Raw genomic sequence first — 25,455 nt, 5'->3', positions numbered from 1 at the left:
GGCAGTGACAACTTTAACCTTTAGATACAGGTATTGAAATGTCCACAAGAAATGGATCTGTTTGAAATGTTTACTATCCTTATTTCCTGTGGTTCTTTGAAACATACATCTTATGTCACTCATCTGACAAGTAACTATCCTGTTAGGATAATCAATATTTAACAGTGGCAGAACCCATAGGATTCCAGTAATTGCATTCATGGATAAGGCCTTTCATGTAATAAAAGACCTGTAAAGGTTTACAACAAAGATGTGATAAAATGGCTGGTTTGGGAGTTGGAGACATGAAATGTTTTGAATATGAGCAGAGTATGTGGCAGGCACAGTATTGCAACTGTATGAATCGAAGCACTGTGCAAGCTTGAGGAATAAATCCTGTCATATACCTTTGTCCTTATTTGCCTTTTATTAAGGAATCAAATAATGTTAGGGAATGTATATTGCTTTAACTATCCTGATTTTTAAGCCCTATTGTTAGCCTTATTACAGGCTGCCATCTTACTGCTCAGTTTCACTCATGATATTGGTAATTTGGCAAGGACTGTCCCTTAAGCTGACTTATCCAGGCTCTTCAACTCTGAGATGACAGGGACAGTTCAGTTGTGACTGCTGTTCCCACAAGTGTCCTATGTGACACCTGCAAACTGGAAACCAGCTCTTTCCAAGCTGGCCTGTTCAACAGCTTCAGGTTATAATAATTTCACTGTGCATTAACAAGAACTATACATAACACTCCACAGCTCATTATCAAGCTCTAGCCTGTACAGTCCCTCAGCTGCACTAAATCAGTATATTTGCATAGGTATATGAATGTCCATAGTATTTTTCTTTCCTTTTAACATTGCTAAGTACAGCTGAACTAACCAACCACACTTTTCCAATAAAACAGCATGGGAGCTTTTCTTGCTACTATTTCTGGCCAAGAAGTTGTTCAAGGGACATGAGTTGCAGTTTCTCCACCGATTACCATAGGCTTTGATTTTCCCAGTTGATGTTTTTTTTTTCAGAGGAGGCAGCAGCAGGTTTGTAATTTATTTTCTGCAAACTGTATTGAAGAGAAAAATAATCTATATTGTGATCGATTATTTAAAAGCAAACAACACTGAGCAACCTTCAGCTAAAGGAGATAAAAAGCTCACTCAGGTTATTAGTGGGTGATTTTTTTCCTGAGGTGTTGGCAAGCAAAAAAAAATATCTGAGGACTTAATTCTAGATCAAAGACTCTGGTTTCCAATTTAGATTTTCATATAAATAAGCTTTTTTATTTTTGCTATTTGTATAAGATTGTGAATAGATAAAATCTTATATTCCTTTTTTTTAAAACCAAAAATGTATCATAAATTACAATATTCCATGGCTATTTACAAATACATATTTCCTTTCTTTGTCCTTCTGCCTAAAATCAACTTTTCTTATCTAAACTCTGTAGTATACTGCTGTACTGTTCTTTCACTATGGTATTTTCTTTTCAGTCTGACATTGATGCTCTAAGTCAAATGCTGTTTTTTCAAGAAATGTTCTAGAAATGTAGTAGAGAAGTTATAACAAAATAATGGCTATTATTTTCTCCAACACTAGATACATCATGATTTCTCTGATCTGTATCATTCACAGAAGACACGCTCTCTTGGAGATTAAAAACACACAACTAATTTCAGAGCCATACACATTTTTTCTTCTTAGTACCTACAATATTTTCTGTTAAAAGTTACAAAAGGTGATGGCATTTAATAAATCTCACATTGTGAGAATAAAGCTTAGGAAAATATCTGTTCTCTTACACTCACAGTTCTATGAAAACTGAAAATGAGGTTCAAAGAAAAGTCCCACACCCTCAGGAGACCCTTGTGCACATACCTTACCGCCTGTGAAAGGCAATGGGCAGTTCCCTGCTGGGAATCAGTATTCCTGAATGGAGTGTTTCTACTGGTTTGCTGTCAGTTGCTACAATTTGGTATTTGCGAATGAGCTGAAACACAAACATTTCAGTTAGCAGCTTTGCCTTCTAGAGCTTCTGACCAGGTTAGGTGTTGAACAATCAGGCACTGTGTAGGGAACATCATTGTAGAGTATTTACCCAGCAAAGGGCCAAGTGGAGCTGCAGCTCTGCTACGCGGCGCCCGATGCACATCCTCTTCCCAATGCCAAAGGGAACGTGAGAAAAAGGATTTATGAAGCTCTTCTGAAACCAGCGTTCTGGTTTAAACTGAGTCCAGCCACTAAAGTACTCTTCATTGCAACCCAGAGCATGGCTATTTATCATAAGTACAGTCTAGAAAGAAAGCAATGGAGAGTTTCATTACAAATTGGCTGAGAGCTAACAAGTGAATCAGCTTGGTAATGGAAAAGAAAAACAGTGAGAGAATAAAGGTGATAGAGTTTCCTCAGATGTTGTGTAATCCTCTGAAGATTAAATCAAACACAGGAAAGGTTTTCGTTTCCTCAGAAAATCATGGGAAAGTTTTTTTTTTGGAAATAGCACACCAAAATAGGTTTGTCTAAAAACAACAGCAATGTGGGCAGGTGTGCTCTGCAGTGTATGGGAATCCTCAGTGTGAATTCCCCACTCCTTATCCCAGAACTCATCCTCTGGCAAAGTCATTTTGAGACGGAAATATGACCAACTTCAGTGGTTTACAGGACACTTAATCAATGACAAAATATTCTAGCAAAGTCGATTAATTGCCTTACCCCTTTGGGCAGTACATAATCTCCCAGAACCATTTCTGTGTGGATGGTGCGAGTGGTAAATGGCACCGATGGTGTTAATCTACAATGAAAGAAACAAAATGGGGTAAATTTCCAGCAGTTTTCTTTTCTATGTCTCACAGTTTACCTTAAACAGTAAGGAGAACAAAATTATCTATCCTAGAAAATTCTTCCTCCCTAGTACACACCAGCTGGTAAAAAACTTTGTGATCATTTTGCTCTTCACATTCTTCGAGAATTTTACCTCATGGATTCTTTCAGACATGCTTTTAGGTAAGGCATATTCCTCAAGTTCTCAGCACTTGGACTCTCATTGGCAGTCAAAACACTCTGTATTTCCTGGAAAAGCTTCTGCTGAACATGTGGGTTGCGTGAAATGTTATACAAAGCCCATAGTAAACTATTGGCCGTCTGGAACAAAACAAAAAGAAATGGAAGACCTTCATTTGTGGTCCCAAAACCAAGAAATTGCCAAAAGTTCAAAGCAACATTTATGGCTGGTCACTATCTTACGGTATTTTGTAAACCTAAAGGGTTATGAGCCATCCCAGGTGTTCTCTAGGAGTAATGAACAGAAGAAAGAATCTAGTGATTTCAGGTAAAAGTTCACTTTGCACTTAGGCCATTGAAGCAACTACAGGACTGGCTCACTCTCAGAGGCTGTGACGGTTAGATTAGGGAAGAAAGCAGAGTTGGAAAGATGATAATTTTAATAAGCTCTTGGAGAGTTGGGTTTACCGTTTCAACTCCTGCAATCTGGAGCTCTGCAATAGCAGCATACAGCTCCTTCTTGGAAAGTTGTCCTCCAGAATAGATGTCACACAGGAAATCCTCCTGAGGGTTTGCAGAGTGTTTTTCCAGTCGACAGTCAATTGAGTGCTTGGCTGAAGAGGGAGGAGCAGGAGGTAATTAACAGAAAATCACTAAAAATGCTAGAAAAATAAAAGCACAAATATGTCTCGTACAAGATTTTGAAACAAGAGATCAAGCTGTGCTCTTTTTTCAAGCAATGAGAATTATAATGTACAAATAATAGTATTTTCACTTTTTAGATCAAAAAAACTCAGTCACAAAAATAACTTTGTTTACTCTTGCAAACTATGAGGGATTCTGCTTTCTTAAATTAGGAAATCAGTGTTGTATTGAGTAAAGCATTTAGCAAGCACAAATACAAGTGTGTAAAATTTATTAGCTTGGATTTTCAAAGGGGATCAAGGTGTAAAAAAATCAAAGAGACTTAGCACTCAGACTCCCTGAGGGGAAATTTAAGCCTTTGATTTACTAGGAAAGGTAAAAACAGATGTCAAATTTCTACATTCTGTTTAAAAAAAAAATATGTACAGGACTAGATGTCACCCACCCTTTCTCATGAATATCCCAATTGTTAAAGCCAGTTGCTAGTAAGGAGCTATTCCTGTCAAATGGAGGTGTCAAATTGTGTTTTTTTTCTGAACAAAACTGGTTTAAAATGTCTTTCCTAAACCCCATAAACTTAAAATCAATAAAATAAGTTCACATATGGCTGGCATGACCAAAAGTCCTGAAGTATTAACTACTGAAATACCCAAGACAAATGTACCACTCAGTGTCACATCATCCAAATGCCAAAACCTTTCTTAATCTTTAGCTATAATTGTCACTGTCTAGCAAAATATTGAAAAGCATAAACTTCATATATGGAATTACAGGACTTTTTCTCACTTGTATACCCTGCCTTTAAAAGTATTATATATTTACTCTCTCTTTACTTCTATGACAAAGTGGACTCATGATGTTGATGGCTCCCAAATTTCTGGGGCTTCTCTAGGGACTAACAGCCTCACAACCAGACCTAAGTGTTAGTCATAAGAAAACAGTGCTCTCATGCTTGGAATAGGTTTGTGGTTAGCTGCAGCAAAGTTGTCTCAATCTGTGCTGAAGGCAGCAATTAGCAACATATGGCAGGAGGAACTATGAAGAAAGTGAATTCTACAAAGTAGGAAATGGAGACAAAGGAAAAGGAGAGAAATTATGTTTAAAACAATAACCTGTTTTAAATATATCATCCCACGCTTTAGTATGAGCTTGCCAGACTTTTGTGTTCAGACCCTTGTGAAGTTCCACGGGGGTCACCATCATCATTCCAAAAGTAGCCATCATCTGTGGTGGAGAATGAGTTTTTGAAATCTTTAATCTATCTACTTGCAATCTCTGAACAAAATTAGACTGGAAAGTAAATTCTCAGGAAGCCAAGATTCTGGCAGAGTTTCCATCCTGGACAGAAAGGATGGGTCTCAACCTACTTAGACCATATCCACCTAAAAATTAGGGACAGCCAGTGGAAGATAGGAGGAGGCTTCTCCAGTGGGTGATTCATCCTATTTTAGGCATTTGTTTTAGAATGGGACAAGCTACCCTTTGTTAACGTCTCTCTCTTGACAACAGATACAGCTAAAAAGCTAGGCTAGATGCTTATCTTCTAGATGGTTAAAATTAGACAGATGTATATCACCAGAGTCCAAGTTGCAGCAAAACACAGAGCAGGTATGTTTGCAGGAATGACTAACCTCCAAATCCAATGGATTTGCATAATCCTACACAACTCCAAGAGTCCCACCCAACAAATAGCTGAGTTGCACAACAGGTGTCTCAGAGGGAGAGGGAAGTTAACCAATCGACCTGACAACTCGATTTCCCTGGCAACTCTGATGTCTGTACAGCATTTTCCCCTACAGATTTAGACCTTTCATAAGTGAGACAGTCAGATGTTCTGTACTAGTTCTGCACATAGAAGTGGCACCTTGGATGTGCAAGGCTGCCAATACACATGTAGCACAGAAGCTTGAGTTTCTTTTTCCAGGAAATCCATTTAAACTGGTACCCTTTCACTAGTAGTAGGGGTAGAAAATCACAGCAGCCACAGTGGAAACTCTTCCATACCGTTTTTACAGCCTTGATGAAGTTCAAACTTTCTTCTTCTACATCCTTCTGTAGAAGACCAAATCTCTTTCCATATAGCACCAGACAGATACCTGTGGTTAAGCAATATTATCATTACAGGATACAAAACTGTGCATCGTGTCCAAGGAACAGTTCAAATTATCCTTCTGGAAAATGTTCTGTGATACACAGCTGTGAGAGCAGTACTTCAAAACACCTTCTGCACATTTGCCTCAGATGCAAGCAGCATCTTAGTATATCTAGCTAAGATGCCCTTGCAACAACACTTCCTTCATAATAAGAATCATCACTGATCCCCTCACAAGCAGCATAATTGACAAACAAGCTATTAGGCAATGCTATTGAGCAGAACTGAGTTGCAGGAGAACAAGCCCCGAAAAAGCTCCAGTGTCCAGTCAGAAACCACTTGCAAACACTGGCAGCATTCTACACTCCACCAGTTTCTACCTGTTTCTAGTTTCTTTCTCTCTTTTTTTTTTTTTAAAGCTGTCATTTCCTATTTCCTCCTTTCCAAAAGTAGCCATCACCACTGACAGTGGAAAAAAAAACCCACTTCCAAAAACTCAGCACACGGGTTGGTGAGAAAAGCCAATCAAGAGCAGAGAGGTCTGGCAGGGTTTATTCAGTTCCACATTATAGCTGACCACCCACCTTTTGGGAACCACCAATGCTGTTTTTTCTGCCCTAAGTCATTCCTGGCAGATGGCTCCTTAGTGTACTCTGAAAGCTTTCTAAAGATGGAGGCTCCTGGTTTTGTAATTTATTCCAGTTCTTCTCAATCCCAACGTAAATATTTCAAATGGGATTTTCCGCCCTTGTCTACAATGAATACTTCTTCACTGACATTGGATCACTTCATTGATCTCGTGCTGCTGATAATTAACAAATGTCAGATGGACAGAAATGGTCATGTGCTATCTGATCCAACTCTAGATAAATGCATTGCCATTCCCCCAGGTTTTGGATTTACAAATCACTACAATGCTTGATTTTTTTTATAAGCCACATAGACAACTAGACAGAATTTGTATGGCTGCTGAATTTTGCACGTGTACTGATAGCCCCTTGGGTTTTCTGCAAGCCACTTTCCATGATATTGTAGCTAGTAGTTTGGAAATAATCAGCCTACACATTCATCACTGACTGTACTTTAACTAAAATGCCATGGCAGGTATGAAATTCACACCACTCACAGGCAAAACCTAACTTACTTTCAAATGACCATTTGTTGAATTCTGAATAGACATCTTGCATTTGTCCATTGTGGTTACAAATGTCATCTATTCTGTGCATGAAGTCCTCCAGGACCTAAGTGGTGGAGAGGAGAAAAGAAGGGAATAAATTAATAAAAAAGCTGTGTAATTTAGCATTTCAACTCTCTTTTAAATAGATAAGAGTCTCATATAAGAGATAAATACTTGTTTGCCATTCTTTGAAGATTCAGTTTCTTTCTGTGTTAAGATAGGTTTGGATTTTCCATGACTCTCACGTTATTACTGCTGCTTCTTTGACAAACTGAGCTTTCCTCTACAGGGATGAAATGCTTCAGTCTGACACTGGCATACTACTGGAGTTTCACAATAAAGAGGATTATGCTCTTTATCACAGATGTTCCTCAAACTCAATGAGGAACACAGAGGTTAAAGAGGTAGGTGTTCCCTAATGGGAGGAACATAAGAATGGAAAGGTAAAGGCAAAAAAAAAAAAAAAGCTGAACGCAAGAGAAGCAAACACTTTGTTTTCAGGGGCTCATATCATTGTGGAATTATCTTTCTGTTCAGTGGAGACAGAAAATCTCAACTGTAGGTTTCCATGTGATCTCAGTTTTGGTCAGATCTTGATAATCAGTTTGTACACACCACTCCCTGAATGATTTCAGAGTAAAATTCATGTTTTTACCACAGTAGAGCAAATTAACAGCTGTCCAGGTAAACTGTTAACATTTGATCAGCTTTTGTTTCCCAGGTTTCCAAGGGAGCAGGGATAGGGAAAGGATTTCTCAAAGCCCAGTACCTCATTGATTGTAGCATCCAGCTTTGCAACTTCTCTGGGTTTCATTAATTTCTTTTGAAAGGCACTTCTTACCCTCTGCCAGTCCTTTCCTTCCCTAGATTGAATTAAACATATCGAGGTTCAAACAAGAAAGACTTAAAGTAAAAATAACCCAACATGAAGCATGTGAACAGGACATCTCCGGCAACGCCGATGGCCGATGCCTCTCCATCGCTCGGATTGGCACAAACTTGACCCCGCAGCTGCTTTTTGGGGGATGAAACCAGCTCCGGGCAGGTTGGAGGGCGGCAGCCTCCCGCCCGCAGCATCCCCCGGGCAACTCGGAAATCCGCCTGCCCGCAGCATCCCTCGGGCATCTCGGAAATCTTCCCGCCCTGTCACTCACTCCCCGACTGCCTTTCCTGCATCTCCCCAGGGCCGCCCGGGTGCTGCGTGTGCCACTTACAAGATCAGTAGCCCGTAGCCCTCGTCGCGATAGTCCCGATAAGCTTTCCAGGGCTTGATCTCCAGGCGCTGGGGACAGGCGCTCTCCCGGCGGTACAGGGCTTCTAGGAGGCAGGGCGCTGCGATGTGCACGGAGTCGAAAGCTCCCAGCTTCATGCGGAAGATCTTGCCAAACCTCCTGTGGTACTCAGCCTGGAGGCACGGAAAAGACACCCCCCACACATTTCGATGAGCGCGAAGCGCTGCCCCGCCGCCCCCCTCCGCCGCATCCCCATCTCTCCGCCCGTCTCACCAGGGTCTCATGCTGCCTCTTGAGTCCCCCCTTCCAGAGGACGTCGGGCAGGCTGCCCATCAGCGGCCAGCTTGGGGGGCCGGGCAGGGCGTCCAGCGGATGCGGAGCGGGGGTCGCCGCCGGTCGCAGGGCGCAGAGGGAGGATGCGAGCAAGCGCTGCGCGGGGGCTCCGCGCCCGGCGAGGCTCATCGCGGCGCGGTCGCAGGTGAAGGCGGGGTGCCGGAGGAAGATGCTATAGCCTCTCATCGCTGCGGTGACGGACGCTCATCCGCATATACGTATATATAGAGCAGCCAGGAGGCTCGCTGGACTTTCATCGGGGGCCAATGGGAGCCCTGGGTGGGGTGAGGTGGGGCCGCCCGGCACGGGGAGGCTGCGGGGCAAGCGGTTCATGAAAGGGTTCAGGCAAGGCGGGAGGGCACCGCGCCAGCACCGGCCACGTCTCCACCCGCGGAACTCCCCGGGCGCTGCCCCTGCTCCAGACCCCGCGGCGAGCGGCAGGCAGGCGGCGACCAGCGCGGCAGGTAGTGGCACCCGCTCCCCGGCGAAGCTGCCTGGTGTTCGTGACAACGGTCTCATAAAGCTGTTTCTTAATCTTTTTGGTTCAGTTTTACTGTTTTGGTTTTATGTTGTTTTAATTTGGGATTTTTTTGTTGTTCTGTTTTTTAGGGAAGCGAGGCAGCCAGGGCACCTCTGCACAAAGCACGGGGGTCTGTGGTATTCACACTGCAATGCACAGGTGCCTGACCAGTTCAGTTCTCTTCCACTATTTGCACTTTGAAATGATAGAATAAAATTGAAGAGAGCTGAGGAATAGTAAGTTTTGATGGGTGGACTGCTCTTATCCTATCTGACTGACTAACCACCTATTTATGAAGAGGGCATGTGAGTGTACTGCTTGAGAAAGCAAAATTCCCTTCACTATTAGTGTTGGCAACCATTAAATTCTGACAAAAACCAGTTATTGCCATGAGTCTTTTAACGGGAAATTGCACAGTAACCCTCCCAGAGAGACAAAGGTTTTAATCCCAAGTGAAGACAGGAGAGGTGCTAGCACAGATAAAGCAGCTCAGGTCATGCAGGTGCTTAGCTCTGTCCTCTGTTTGCAAGACAAGTCAGAGAAGCTATGGATCTTGCTGCAAGACAAAAAAAGCTACCTGTAAACCAGATGATTTCCAGGAAAGACAGATATGCTACAATGATGACTTGATTTTTTTCCCCATCCTAAACTACCTTTTTTCTTTCCTAAGCTGTGTTTTGTGACTCAGATCTTAATCCACTTTATTTAAGTGTCTGATGGCAAAATGCAGAGTGTGAAGACAGATGGGAGGAACGATCAAGACAAGTGGACAAACCATCAGAAGATGGGTTCGACACAAAACCTGAAACCCATAAAGGCACATGTCTCAAAGCCAAATGGATAACAATAAAAAGACCAAGGCAGCACGGATCAATACAGAGAAAAAAATGGATAAAAGCATGACATCTCACTGCAGACTTTTTCTCTGATTTTTGTATGTCTTTCCCAGTCTTCACTGAATTCCCAAAATTCAGTGATTTTCTTCTATGGGACCACACTACATGGGTCACAAGACCAGAGCACTTTCTCAGTGGGCTTTAAAATTGAAGCTGGTTCAAAGGTTTGTTTTGGTTTTTTTTTTTAGAGAAACACCACAAGTTGATATTCTTGTTACTTGTTTTCTTTGAATCAGTTCTACTGAAAACACAACTTGCTGTCCTTGCAGACTGAGTACAGTACAGGCTTTGTTCAAGAAATTCTTCTGAGAAGCCAAACAAGAAGAGACAAATTATGTGCTCTCTGGACCCCTGTCTATTTAAGGAGTCCAAATGAACTCATTTGAAGGGTCACAGCTTAGCGCCTGTGAAACGATCTCTTTAGAATAGTTTGGAAGAGGCAAGTCAAGACTAAACTGAGCACAGGTCAATTTTTCCATGTTCGTTGCTGCTACAGGGAAGAAAACACCCTGTTAATACGAAATCTTCTCTATTAAGCTGTTTTTAAATTACAGAATGGAAAGGGTTTTATTTAACTTTTGTGGTCGTGATGTAACTCTCTGGCAGGGAAGTCAGTGTATTTGTAGCTCAGCTAGGCCTGGAGCTGAGAGAGCTAATGATTGCCTCAATTTCTGGTAAAGTGCAGTTCTAAGGGCATTTTCAGCCTTGGTTTCTTCCTCCCCTCCCTTTCAAGAGATCTCAAAAACAAGCCTTTAATTTTCAGCAAGATGCTTTCTTGTGACCTTCAGAACATATCAAGGGTTATCTTGGGAGTAAAATGATGCTCGTTACAGGATTCTTGGGCTGAATTTTGGGGACATATCCTCACAAGAGTATCACTGCACTGAAGGTGTCACCATCATCCCACATATGCCTATCTGTGAGACTTCCCAATAGTTTCTAATAATTATAGCAATTAATGACAATTGTGAATGAAAAGCCCTCTTCACTCCTACACTGTGGCAAGGAGTATTTTTAGGCCAAAGACCAGGAAATGTCTGTAGATCAAAACTAAGTAGCTTATAATACATATTCTTCTATGCTGCTCTTTTGCTACAAAAAATGTTTTGATTTCTGCAGCCTCAGATGTCAGGAGACAATGTTCCTTGAAAAATGATCCACCAGTGTGATGTTTCTTTAGATCTGATAGAGACTGCTGCAGAGGTACAGGAAGGCAGTATCACAGCATATCTTTTTCCTCACTAAAATATTTAATGAGTACCTAAGTCCAAGTTTTAGAGCTGTTTCCTGAGCAGAAATAATTGCTAGTCCTACCTGATGGGAAATAATAGTAGTATACTCTTAAAATAAAGCCTGGAAATCCCCATCAAGTTAAGAACTCCTCACCAGGACTGAAGCGACTGAGGTGTACTTGGACATTTCACCAAAACACAACAGCTGAACTTCCAATATAGTGTAAAACATACCAAAAGCACAGAGCTCATACAAAGTGAACTGACTGATTTTCATATAGTGCATTTTAAATGCACTAAATGCTACAAAAATAACTCCTCAGTGGGAAAGAGTTTTAGTTTAGTAGTGGATTTTCCTCCTTAACACCTGTAATTCCAGGAGGTTTGTTTTGTGACACATTACACGATTCCTGTCTCTTGACTCTTTCTCCTTGTTGGAAAAAGCTGTTTCCCATTTTGGCCCTAAAAAATGTTTTGAAGTCTCCTGTGTGTTTTCTAAAGTGTTACAACATAAAAGTATTATAGGAGAATGGGTAAGACTATGCAGGGAGTATCTCTGTCATGGGAAGGTATTTCACAATGCTGGGGAAGACAGGCTGAGTGTAAGCTCTAGTGTCAAAACACAGAGTTGTTATTGCAGGTTTTTGCTCATGTTTGTTTATGCATTTTTAATTCAATGTCTCTTTCCAGCTGAGGATCTTACTGTTTTCTAAATATTGTTGAATTAAGCCTCATCTTAGGAAATGGGAAAGTACAGTAATTCCCATTCCACAGAAGAGAAACTGAAATGTATTTGAAAATTGAGGTCTCAAAGTTGTTATCTGGAAGCAAAGGAAATTTTCATTGTATTTTTTACTCAAACACTAGTTTTTTAACTTTAAACTCTTACAATCTCACTGCATACTAGATGATTACACTCCTACAAAACAACACCAACAGTATGGGAAAAAAGTCTGCTGAGCAAACTGAGAACAAGGTAATCAAAACCAAAAAGACAGATGAACAGCTCAAACTCCACCAGCTAAGGGATCTGCTAGCTGGCCATGACCTGTTTGAGATACCTACCTCTGCAATAAACATTGCAACATTCAACTATTGAAGGAGTCTCAATGAAGTAAGTATATGGTTCAAGAAAATTAAGTTTTCTTGACTTAAATTAAGCATAGTTAATATTTGCTTAAAAAAAAGTTGAACCATATTTTCTTTGAATAAGTATTTATTATTTGCTGTAAATGAAAAAAAATATGCTCCATTCATACTTAATTCTCTAGAGAGACTGAGCTTATAGGGGATAAGTCAGGGAGAAAGTGGTGACCATAGACCAAGAAATTGAGGTCCATGAGCTTGGAAATACTCAAGCCTCGACTGGATCTTCTTTTTTCTTCTGCTATCTAGAACCACTCTCTCGGATTTTTCTTTTTTCTTTTTTTTTAATATCTTTTCTCAGTCTTGTCTTCCTCAAGCAGGAAAAGGAGTTGTAGAATGGGATTTGTGCACTAGGATGCTGCAAGAATGAATTAACTGTCCCAGGCTGAATATTTCTCTCTGAATAGAAGCTTGCTTTACCTTCTACACAGCACTGTCGAAGGCACAATTAGTTTAAAAAGCAGTACATTTAGGAATCTGTCAGAACATTTTATTTTTCAAAGCATACGGTTTATGTTCAGGAGGTGGGAATTTCACTAGTGGATATTGTGCCATGGAAGGTGGTACTGGATGTCTTGGTTTCGCTTTACTGGTTTTCAGTGCTTCCAGAGGGAAATTGAGGGAATTCAGAGTGAATTGAATCCATCAGGATGGTTCAGAAGTACTTATTGGAATAATGGTTTTGTGACTGAGCAACAATTCAGGGTGGATACATTTATACTAAGCTAGTATAGGACAAGCCCTGTTGCTTCTCTCAGCCTTGTTTCTCCCAGATATCCATAACCTGTGTTTTTCCTGGTGCCTCCCATCCTATCCTCTCTGTGCCACAATTATTGACAGGCTTAACTGTATTTTACATTTGTCTCAATGAGTAGAGATGCAATTTGTTTATTTACTCGAAAAAGAATTATGTATGTTTATGACAGTGTAAAAATAAAAGTGTCAATTTATTGCAGATATTATCAGCACAACATGATGTTGTGCAATAAAAATCTTAGAGGATACAAAAAGGTATAATGTAAATAGTATTTTCCTTACTGTTTGAACTGGGTGATTTATCTTCTTTTATGCTACCTAATGATCCATGAAATATAAGCACTGTACCTTTAGATCAAGTCTATACGGAAACATTTTTGTTTAGGAGTATCAGAAAAAGTCTAGAATTATAGAGATTCAATAAATCATCAATAAATTCCTTTCTCTGTGTGTGTATGTGTGGTGGTGACTTTAGATGATGTATCGATGAATCAGGCTAGCATGTATCCACATTGGACCTGCAGACAGTCCTGTGTAAATACACAATCATAGAATCACAGAATGGTAGGGGTTGGAAGGGACCTTTAGAAGAGATCATCTAGTCCAACCCCCCTGCCAAAGCAGGTCCATCAAGATCAGATCACACAGGAATATGTCCAAGCAGGTCTTGAAGACCTCCAGAGAGGAGACTCCCCAACCTTCCTGGGCACCTTATGCCAGTGCTCTGTCACCCTCACTGTAAATAATACCTAGATATCTATCTTTATTAACTGATACTAAAGGTAAAGGTAAAGGTAAAGGTAAAGGTAAAGGTAAAGGTAAAGGTAAAGGTAAAGGTAAAGGTAAAGGTAAGGGTAAAGGTAAAGGCAGGAGGGACCTTGTAAGTATTAAGAGGAACTGTGAAAAATTCAACACAAAGTCTAAGGAAGCATTTGAGTGGTCAAGTTTTGCCCAAGGAGGCCAAAGGAGTCAGTTAAAGTTTGCTACATCACCCGGAGGCAAGGAGTGTTAGATCTTTATACAGTGCAAAATGTAGATCCCCAGGCATCCCAAATCCAAAAGGAGCCTAAGTTCTGTAGATATTTATGTATTTATGTTTCCAGCTGTGCAAACCTCTAATAGTGTCTCTGCAAAGATGAATGCATGCAGCTATCTGCATTCTGAGACAGTAATTCTTAGTAATTCTTCCCCATTGAGAAGTTAATCTTGATTTTAGCTCTGCCGCCAGGAACAGTGTACTTAAGAGCAATTGTGTATATTTGTACTTAATTTTTATGTGCAATTATGCATTTAACCTTCTGCTAAGACATTGTACATGTGCAGTTAACTTTTTCACATGCAGATAGTGCATCAAATGCAATTTGTGTCATGGTACTGAAAAATTAGGTCAACATTATCTGTTTTAGTGGTATTAATAACTCTGCAATGTAAGTGTCCCAAAAGTATTTGCCAAAAGCAAGGAAAGCTTTCAGAAGCAGGAAATGATGAGTATCTCTTTTATTTGAACAACATTTGAAATCTGAAATAAAGATTCTCATTTATGAATCTGAAGCTTTTGGTTATTGTGTGCCTGTCTCAATTTCCTGGAAAAATAGCTGTTATATGACTTCTTTAGAGACTTTGCTAAAGCTGGTTATACAAACACTTGCATCAGACTCAAACTCATGCAATTTACTGGATTCGTTGATTAAGCCTGTTACATTTGCACATATTATTTTACTTTCAATCTGATGGATGTGTTTCTCCTGAGGTAAAACTGATCTCATACCAAGTCTTTTGGAAGCACAGATGGGTGTTACTTACTAAGATTTTGAAGCTTCAATTTCTATGAGACACTATTAGCCAGTTTGTTACAGAAAAGATAATAGCAATATTCTTGTACATTTTGCTTTTATTATCTCATAATGTTCCTGCACTGACATGTTGTTACAAAATCTCATAAATCATGATTGTGTGAGTATAGTATTTCATGTTATTTTTGTATTATACTGTATTATGTTTCTAGAATCAGAGTTTCACAGATAGTAATATCTGTTCTCTAAATTCCCCTGAAATACCAAGATAAGAGGTGATGCCCTCATCTTGAGGTTAGTATCTTGAATGCTTGCCATTATTTAACAAAGACGGTTTAGGAGGTTAAGTTGGTGGCCAAGTAAGCATTGTCTCCCCTCTGAGCCAGTACAGAACTCAGAGCTTCAGCACATTATCAGTAGCTTTCATGCCACTTGCAGCTAACGACTTCTAAATGATATGCAACACCACAGTTACAACCGTCTGCAAGTGCTTAGAGAGGAGGAGTGTCAGTTATTAGTATTATCATCATCTTGCCCATGATTACAGTTTGGTAACAACATCTGGTTTCTAAATCTCCCAGAAATGGAAAAAAAATAGATTTTCAGTGTCTTTTACTATTATGGAGCATTGCAGTTTCATCCCAGGGAGGGGATGTGTGAAACAGTCCCTGCCTGTGTCCTTTGGAGTATGCTCTGATGAAAGGTCTAACAGATATGTAAAAGATACTATTAATCCAGCAGTAGTTCTGTAAAACCACAAAGAGATGAGTTTGAACTTTAACTAGGGAATTGTTGTGAACTGAGTGCATTTCGTTTCCATTGTCTTCATTAGAGCCATAAGAAAATATGAAAACTCTATCTCCCTTTACCATTAGTCAGCCAAAAGGCACTTGGGCTATGCTTCACTGAACTCAATACCCTCTGGGCCACATCCTGGTTACTCCTGTTCATTGCTTTTGGAGGGATTAGAGCAGACTGCATCAGTACTTTATCAGATAAATCCCTTGCCTGAAATCCTGAGGTTTATTTCAGTTCAAATGCCTGGCCACAGACTCCTCTAGGGAAGAGTTTAGTTTCCTCAAATATATGACTACTGAATGTAACTATTACCCCTGGGAAAACATTTAATATATTTATTGCTTTATTTGGTGAACCACCAAATGAACACATCTGATATGTCCCCGAAGAAAAGTCTTCTCCCAAACTCCCCTGTGATTCTGTCAACACTCCACACACCAAATAAAAAGTACAAAAAAAAAAGAGAAAAATGGCAAACTTGTGCAAATTGAAAAAGTGCTGAGTAACACAACAGACAGGGCATGATACTAACAGACCTGCTAGGAGTTTAGAACCAGCCCCCAGATACAGCAGCAAATAAATTTGTAATGCTTTAAGGTGAAAGGATCCAGGAGGGTGATGGTTAAGGAGGGAACAGGATTCTACTCCTTCTCACATGGATTTTTCATAGAATCATAGAATCGTAGAATCATCATAGAATCATAGAATGGTAGGGGTTGGAAGGGACCTTTAGAGATCATCTAGTCCAACCCCCCTGCAGAAGCAGGGTCACCTAGATCAGGTTGCATAGGAACATGTCCAGGTGGGTCTTGAGGACCTCCGAGGAAGGAGCCTCCACAATCCCTCTGGGCAGCCTGCTCCACTGCTCTGTCACCCTCACAGTGAAATAGTTTTTTCTTATGTTTAGGTGGAACTTTTTGTGTTCCAGCTTCATCCTATTACTCCTTGTCCTGTTGCTAGCTACAATAGAACCCCTACCATTCTATGATTCTATGATTCTACCTCCCAATCTCCTGACACCCACCCTTTAGATATTTATAAATGTATACTGATTTTAGAAACTGGCATTGACAGTGTTGCTCTTAGGAAGAAAATTCTTTCTACCTGTAAAGGCATAACTGAAGATCTAATTTCAGGTAGTTTGTGAGCAGTTCTCAACAAAGAGGAACCACAAAAGCTAAAAAACATGAGAAAGACTGATGTTGCAGTTGTAGGCCCTGTAGGAAGACTTATAGTATGGGCTACAAAACTTTCCTGATAAACTGAGATGTTCCACCACTAGAAATATCTCTGGAAAAAGGATGGATTGTGGAGTAACTTAAAATCTGAGCTAATATTTTGGACCCTGGTATATTTCTTGTTGATACTGAGATGCCAAATAGTGGTGAGGAAGGGCAGGACTGTAGAGATAGCTCCTACTTTCAATTTTAAATAAAATCAGCATGAAGCAACAACTGTTCTGCTGGGTCAGAATTAAGGGATTAGAAAACACCATGTTACAGACTATCCCATCCAGAAAGGTGGAGTAAGGTCTTCTAATGTACACAAACATAAAGGGATTTTCCAGCAAAAGGGAATCTCCAGTTTCTATCTCAGGCATAAACAGCCAACAGAAACTCCCCTTGGCTTCATGGGATCAGCTGATGCTGTAGAACTATCTGCAAAACACTACAGGGAGGAAAAAGAGAAGTTTCCTTCACAGAGGTGGGATCACTTGCAGAAAAGAGCTAATGCAATTTAATAACTCTAAAGCTGGATATATATGAACATGGAGGAAGGCTTGAATGATGAAATGGTGATGTTGCTTTTGATTTAACAGGAGAGATTTTCTTTCTTTGAAGGAACAAGGTTAGAAAGCGGAGAAAATTTGCCTGTTTTTCTTGAGACTACAAAAAAATGAAAAACAAAGGGGGATTTGTCCTGTAAATAATTCAGACTTACACCACTAAGAGCTGGCATGTCTTTTGGAAAAAGAAAACCCTTGCAAGGGAATATTTTTCTCTTCAATCTCCATTCCCTTCACAGGGCTGGTACAAGAGGGGCAGACAGGCTTTCTGACATAAAGTTGTTTGTACCACAATAAGTCACATTGTCTAATTTTGGTACTGCCACACTACTGCTGGTGCTGCACCTACATGATATGGGAGCTGTACCCCTTTAGCATACTGACACCATTAAGTCAGAACAATTTTGTGTGGCTTTTCCTAATAGCGATCCACTTCACAAAGGCTCAATCTAGATAAACCAACCACTTCATCTCCATTAAGTTTTCTCCATTGCTAATGCATCTTGTATTAACAAACATTGTTGATGTGTGGGTGTTTCAAGATGCTCAAAGTCTGAGAAAGAGCTCTGTGTAACTTCAGGGAAAAGGGTAAAAAGTTTGGTAATTCCAAACTTTAGGCAGCAAAGAGCATGGGAAGACTTTTTCCCACTGAGCTGTATTGCCAAAAGCTACAGCAAGTCACACGAAAATGTGGAAAAGAACCACATAGGAGATGTAAGATGAAGGGTGTGGGGGTTATGCACACCATGGAAGGCATCTCATCTGAGTACAAGGTGAACCTAACCACACTTGCAACAACAACAAGGACCAGTGCAAGAAAGAGCAAGTTCTTTTATGCAACTGAAAGAGAAATGAGGTCAGTGAGTTCAATGAGTTTATCTTACTCCACCACTAGATGTTTGCACTCGTGCACTGTTTTCACTTTTATTTACATAAGAAAGGTCTACAGTGAGTTACTCTTGGCAACATGCTCACACCACATATCTTGCCTGAGCATGTGGAAGAGAAAAGATTTATTTTCAAAGCCTTCAAGTCATTGAATTCTTACGAAATCCACTCCATTTCTCTTGAAGGAAATTACATTGGCTCAGATCTAACATGTATTATTCAGTTAATCCACCCATGGAAATAACCATGGTTTGGACTATATCCTTTCACACTAGGATCTTTGAGAAAACAGCTGACTTAGGGAAGAGTAGGAGAATGGCCAGAGAGGTGAGAGTTCTCTGATAAAGAGATTTAGAAATATGTTTTTACATAAGTTAATAATAGCATAGTTCACCAAGGAGAACTTTTGTGATGATTTTTTTCCCTCAGTGAGAAATAAGTCAAAATTATGCACCCAAATATAATGTAACAATCAGCCTGAGGGCTACTCAAAGTATTTCCTTTTCTATGCCTTTTTTTTTTCCTGCTAGATTGTAACAGGAGTTTTTAAAAGAGCAGTCATTCCAAAGAAAAAGAACCTTTTCATTCAGTAAATATCCATTATAGAATATTTTGATGGTTCTGGGTTTTTTTCTCCTTAACTAATTTTTAACAGAGAAACCTTTCCTGCCAGCAGTTGTGACTTTTTTATAATTATTCAGAAAAATGCAGTTACTGAAAGTTAGCTCCCAAAACAACTTGACTGTGGAATGATGCTGAACACCATTGGTGTAAGCTCATTTCCATAAGCAATCGAGCAGGAACCCAAACTTTTCATTTCTTTAGGCAGTAGGGCTGCTATACAGTTTCCATCTATGATGGACAAAGACAAGGCTGAGAGAGAACAGTGTTAGTATATGTGCTAAGACTTGAGTGAAGCATGCCATATTTCACCTCTTCCTAATAAGGTCTAATTGCAGGAAATCAATAGTAAACTTTTTGAAATATACACTCATTCATCTGTTAGGTGTTGTCTTCTGTTGTTCTCCACAGATTGCCTTTGGAATGGACTCTTATGAGCTATTGTAGAGCAAGGATTCTCCTGCAGCTGCAAGATTGACTCTCCCTCAGCAGCAAGGGTTTCTGACAAAAGCAAACAGAAGAACTCTGATTATCCCTATTGTTTTAATTAAAGTGGTCATTGGATAACTTACAGAGCTATTTATATTTCAGGTGTTAGGAGGGTTGTGGGGAACGTGAATTTGGATACCATCAGACAGCAGTGAAGTGTACATCAGCCTCTCATATCATGAACAAGTGTTTGAAGAACAAGACCATTCCATGCAACCAGTATATCAGCCTTTTTAAAGCATAGCTTGAGAAAGAAAGATTTTAAGTTTTGCCTTCAGAAAATGTTTTTGATTGTTGGACTCCAGATTGGTTGAGACAATTCTCAGTAGCACTGAGAAAATGTTCAGCAGTTTTGGCTGCCTTGGACTGAATGTGCTGACTCTTAGACAGCTTCTTAGTCACAATGCTGTTTGGTTTTCCTTCTGGAGTTCCAACTCTCCCCAGACACAGCTCACTGAGCTGCAGACTCAAAATCATCTTTCCAAATTCTTTTCCAAAGTCAGACACTTTAAAAGCACATCATCCATATCCAGGCTTTCCATACCCAGGTACTTTCTTTGGATCTAACTCTAACAGCTAACAACTGCAGCTCATAGGAGGGCATAGCAGAATGATGAATCATGGTAAAACATCTGAAGATGTTTTCAAACACCTTTCTGATGCCATCCCCATCTGACACTGGCACAACAGCGTATCACTTGGAAATCATTGTAGCTGAGGTGCATTTAAACTTTTGAAAGCTGGCAGATACCAGAGTTGCTCATCAAAGGACTTGGCAGACCCAAGCAGGAACCGATCAGAGTCTCAGGGAGTCTCAGCCAGCATCTCTCAGTGTCAGTTTTACATCCACATGTGCCCTAGGCTCCAGGCTTTTGGGTCATGGGCCTTGTACCCACTGCAGCTGAGCATCAGGAACATGCAGTGCCAGGGCTCTGCCTTCGTACCCACTGCAGCTGAGCATCAGGGACATGCAGTGCCAGGGCTCTACCCTTGTACCCACTGCAGCTGAGCATCAGGGACATGCAGTGCCAGGGCTCTACCCTTGTACCCACTGCAGCTGAGCGTCAGGGACATGCAGTGCCAGGGCTCTGCCTTCGTACCCACTGCAGCTGAGCATCAGGGACATGCAGTGCCAGGGCTCTACCCTTGTACCCACTGCAGCTGAGCATCAGGGACATGCAGTGCCAGGGCTCTACCCTTGTACCCACTGCAGCTGAGCGTCACGGACATGCAGTGCCAGGGCTCTACCCTTGTACCCACTGCAGCTGAGCATCAGGGACATGCAATGCCATGCTCTACCCCACGGCTGTGAAATGTTATGATGACCCAGTTTGATTTTTTTGATCTATTTTGTAGCTGTGAGAAGCCACAGAAACTTAAGCATGTGGAGACAATTATGCAGTGTAAATGCCAGCTAACCCTGTTTCTGTTCAGAAGCCATCAACCAGACTTTTCAGAAAAATATTTATTTTTGCTTAAAAAAGTCCCTCTGCAACGATTTGAACTTGAAGGCCTCTTCCATCTCTGTTCCCAGAAAGACAGCTGGCTTGGCCGGTACGGGCTGGAGATGGCTGGAAGGAGTCCCTGAGCACGGCCCCACCACCCTCTCTCAGGAGGCACCTCGTACCCCACCGCCCCTGAGCACGGCCCCACGCAGGGCCCGCCCTCCCTCAGGAGGCACCTCGTACCCCACCGCGCCGCTGCCGCGCCTGCGGCCTGGGCGCCCGGAGGGCGGGATGCCGAGCGTGGGAAGCCGAAGACGACGCCCCGAGACCGAAGCGTCGACTTCGGCTCATCGCGCCCCCTGGCGGCGGTGGCGTCACGCAGCAGCCACAGCCCGTTTGTGTCGGCAGAGTCGCGTTTCTTCCCCTTTAAACAGGACGTACCAAGGGCGGTAGGGATGGGTTGAGGTTTTATGTGTGTCCTGTGGCACCTAAGGGCAGCCTGCTGGACCGAAGGGGGTGAGGAGAAGGAGAAGGCCCTAGACGAGCAGGGTTGCCGCTGCCGGGAGCTTTCCCTCGTCTTCCCTCGTTTCCCATGCCCCCAGCTCCTCCTCTGTTGGGAGAGTGAATGGTTCAGTCCTTCCAACATGGCCGCCACCATGAAGAAAGCGGTGAGTGCGGGAGGAAGGCATGGCGGTGGTTTTTCTCTTCCCGGCTTCTCCCTCCGCTCTTGGCTTTCCTCAAGGAGGGCGCAGCTCCTCTGGCGCCTTCCGGGCCGGGCTGGCCGGGTCCTCCGGCCCTGGGAGGCCGTCGTCCCTTGGTGCTGTGGAGCGACGCAGCCATGCCGCCTCAGCGCTGCCTCCTGCCACCTCCCACCCCTCACTCCGGCATCCTAGAGGTGCTTCCTTGAACACTGGCCTTCCCCCCGGTTCACGCAGCTCCCGGACGGCAGCCCTGTGCGGGGTCGGAGGGTAGTGGTCCCAGTCCCATCCTGCCAGATCAGGCCAGCTCCGGGTTAGGCCGTGCCCAAAATACCTGCTCCTGGCGGTGGATTAAGGTTCTGGCGTTTCCTTGGCTCTATCGAAATCAGTTTTCGTACCATCAAACACGACAGTGTGGGTGTTTTTACACAGATGTTACAGAGCGTTGTGCTGGTGTGGAGCAGTTTGTTGTGAAATGGGAAAAGCTGTTCAGGGTGAACAAACTACCTGTCAATGGAGGACAGTCTTGTCCAGCACCTGCTGCAGCCCCTACCACCACCTCTGCAGGTCATTCAGGGAGAGTCTGACTGAGGCACTGGTTAGCGGACTTAAAATCTCCTATAGTACCGTAGCACCTCACAGCTAACCAGTTGGCATAAAATGATGTTGCTGAGAGATTCCATTGATGAGTTACACTGTAGCCTGCAGTGATCCTGGAGCAGAGGTATCTGGTTCAACTGGCAGTATTGTGAAGGAAATCACCTCTGGCATTAGGATGCCATGTGTAGCTCATGTTTCAATTGGATATCACCAAGGCCTTGGTGGATATTGCTGATGTCCCTCAGAAGGTGTTTTTGAAGAATCAAGTGGTGGCTGTAAGACTATTTCTCAGAAGCTTTGTAGAAATAATCTTATAGTGAGATTCAAGTTAATGTAAGAAATGTTTTGACCTCTCTTTCTTGCAGGCTGCAGAAGACGTTAATGTTACTTTTGAAGATCAACAGAAAATTAACAAGTTTGCAAGAAATACTAGCAGGATCACAGAGCTGAAAGAAGAAATAGAAGTGAAAAAGGTATATTTGCTTCAGATATCGCTTATTTTTTATTGCCCTGCAATAGTTTTTAGCTGTAACACAGAATATGGGGCCGTGGATTACTCATCAGTAATGCATTGATTCTAACATAGGATTTCGGATACTTTGAAAATAGCCAGAGGACATTAAAGTGGAAAAACAAGTCATGAGAAACAAATATCAATAGCATGTTTCTGTATGCAGTTCTTAGTAAGAATTCCTTAGTTGTCATATATGAAACATTGTCTATGTAATAGCTGTTTGTAGTGTTCTTAACATTTCCTGGCCGAGATGGTTTGTGTTTATTTTCCCTTGAACCATAAACGCTGTTGTTTGTTACATTAGATGTGTTGACAGAGATTGTCATTACAAGTGTATAGATTTTCTTTTGGTAGGCTGAAGAGGATACATCATTCTGCTTTGCTTTTTTAGTATCTACTTTCCTTCCAGCCACGACATTTCCAACAAAGTTTTACTGAGTTTTTAAAAAATGCTAGTACTGTCACAAAATGTTTTTTTATAATTACTTTGATATGTGTATTGTAAAGATGTTGTCTTTTTATGTTGATGTTTGACTTGTGGCTTAATATGCTGGACTCTTAAGTTATCCTACTTTTGCAATAAAGTAATTAACACTTCTGTCCTCTTTATTATTTTTTTCTCTTCTCTTCTCTAGCTAAATTAAAAAAAAAATCTGTGTAAGAGCATATCAGATAGTGAAATTTAAATCTGCTATATTTCTTTTGTCTAGACAGTTAATTATCCTATTAATGATGGATAATGAGTATCGACCAAAAATTTCTACTGGTACAGCTCCATTGAATTTAATACTTACTCTGAATTACAGTGCTGGAACTGTTGTATTAAACATGCTGATATCATCTTGGAGGGCAGGATTTTTGCCCAAAATGCAGACTCACTGAGTTAATTATTCAACTGGCAGCATGACAGTGTATCCATTGAAATAATTTACCTACACATCTTTTATGTCTTGATAAATAGAAACAACTTCAGAATTTGGAAGATGCTTGTGATGACATCATGATGCTTGATGATGAGGATTCATTTCTGATACCCTACCAAATTGGTGATGTTTTCATTAGTCATTCCCAAGAAGAGACACAAGAGATGCTGGAGGAGGCAAAGGTTTGTCTGGACAAAAAGAGAGCTTCTTTACTGGCTGCTATAGTGTGACAAGCATTAGAATGGGATGATTTATTAATCCTTTGAATTTTTACTTTCTAAATTTCCTATTTGATTTACGATTTAAGGAGAGGGATGTGCATGCAGGGTGAATCATAACTGGGATGTCAGTATACAAAGTCATACTAACCTTTGTTTGGCCCCATAGTAAGTCTTGCAGCCTGACTTGGCAAAAAGTTGAGAAAGGGATACCTCTTTATATGTTGCTGGCAAACATGACTTAGTTGGCTTTATGTAACTCATTAATGTTTTCTTTTTGTTGTTTTTTTCAGAAAAGTTTACAAGAAGAAATAGAAGCATTAGAATCACGAGTGGAGTCAATTCAGAGAGTGTTGTCTGACTTAAAAGTTCAGCTCTATGCAAAGTTTGGAAATAACATAAATCTTGAGGCTGAGGACAGTTAAAGGTTTTCTACATATACCATACAACTTTTTCTTGTTTTATTAAATGTTTTGATAATGTCGTTCCACTTACATTTAAAAATAAATCAAACGCATTCTTTTTTTGTTTTTTACTTTCCTGTCTGGGATTCCATCTATTTAACAAGAGCTTTCTTATTTTGGTTATTGCAGTTATTTATTTGTTCAAGAAAGCATTAGCTTCATACCATTGGTAAAGCATCAAGATAGGAATATTTGTGTTGTTTATTAAATTAATAAAATCAGGCACATATTGGAGTTTCCTTGGTCTTGTTTTCCACTCATGAAAATACTTGAGCATAAAAGCAATAGAAATGGGGAATTTCTGATTTGCACTGTAATGGCTGTTTGATAAAAGTTTCTCTGTAGTATACAGGGCATGATTCAGCTCTAATGCTATTTAGTTGTTTTTATCATCCCTCCTGGAAATACTAAATCTCTCCTTTGTCTTTCAGTCTTAGCTCAGATAGCATAGACACCATTAGCTCAGTGCACAATGTGACAAGTTGACAGGAGAGAAAAGAGGGCTCTTTAAAGCTCATGTTGGTATTGAAGAAAAGCTTTTGGAGTCACACTCATAGTCACTGTATTTGGGAATCACAAAAGATGCTGTAAGTCAGAATGGTGAGTCTCAATTTCTTTTAATAATCCTGAACAGTCCTTTTGTAAATCCATGTTTATATACCAAATCACTGTCAGAATTGTTCATAGATGATGTTGCTATGCCAGCATCAATCCCTGGAACAATACCTCTGTCATGATGTGGAGTTGAATGTAACTTTAAAATGTCTTAATTTGCTGACTCCTTACATCCTTAAAACAGTCATGTACCAACTCACTGTAAGTTTTAACAGGGAAGTGATATTGAATATCTTGATCCTCAGTATATCTGAGCAGTACACCTCACCAGTGCATTTTTTGTGAATTACAGCATCGTAGCTTACATAGTTGTTTGCATAAGTTTATGAACATTTTATATGAGGTTTAGCACAGCCATAGGAGAAGACTCTCTTTGACAGTGAAGATCCAATGCCTCAACACAAGCACTTGTATTACATGCAGTGTGTAACAGCTGATGGCTGTGAATCTCCAAATCTGTTTCCCAAGTTTCTTTTAGGTTTAAATCCCAATGGTTTATGTGTTTTTTTAAATCCCAATGGTTTATGTGTTTCTGCTGCTGGACATGTCTATACCCTGACTATAACTGTACATATTTTTTAGTCCTATTTTGTAA

The 25,455-nt window shown here is 40.9% G+C and overlaps 2 protein-coding genes across 2 annotated transcripts; one reads left to right on the top strand and one right to left on the bottom strand.

Annotated features, from left to right (window-relative positions):
* Window positions 1-1,858: 1,858 nt before the first annotated feature.
* Window positions 1,859-8,494, bottom strand: LOC104559611 (1,25-dihydroxyvitamin D(3) 24-hydroxylase, mitochondrial). The gene is made up of 11 exons (XM_062009311.1): window positions 8,399-8,494; window positions 8,108-8,298; window positions 7,663-7,756; window positions 6,861-6,957; window positions 5,629-5,720; window positions 4,737-4,848; window positions 3,448-3,593; window positions 2,954-3,120; window positions 2,692-2,770; window positions 2,078-2,272; window positions 1,859-1,969 (listed from the first exon to the last, which is right to left on the bottom strand). The coding sequence occupies exons 1-11, from the start codon at window positions 8,456-8,458 to the stop codon at window positions 1,859-1,861; spliced, it is 1,344 nt and encodes a 447-aa protein (XP_061865295.1). The 5' UTR covers window positions 8,459-8,494.
* Window positions 8,495-21,362: 12,868 nt separating this feature from the next.
* On the top strand, window positions 21,363-24,455 carry PFDN4 (prefoldin subunit 4). Its single transcript, XM_010201045.2, has 4 exons — window positions 21,363-21,496; window positions 22,492-22,599; window positions 23,602-23,745; window positions 24,075-24,455. The coding sequence occupies exons 1-4, from the start codon at window positions 21,473-21,475 to the stop codon at window positions 24,204-24,206; spliced, it is 408 nt and encodes a 135-aa protein (XP_010199347.1). The 5' UTR covers window positions 21,363-21,472; the 3' UTR covers window positions 24,207-24,455.
* The last annotated feature ends 1,000 nt before the right edge of the window (window positions 24,456-25,455 follow it).

The sequence above is a fragment of the Colius striatus genome, chromosome 16 (assembly GCF_028858725.1).
Source record: "Colius striatus isolate bColStr4 chromosome 16, bColStr4.1.hap1, whole genome shotgun sequence".
NCBI lineage: Eukaryota > Metazoa > Chordata > Aves > Coliiformes > Coliidae > Colius > Colius striatus.
Note: the sequence above shows the minus strand (reverse complement) of the source record. Positions and strands in the feature narration are given on the sequence as shown.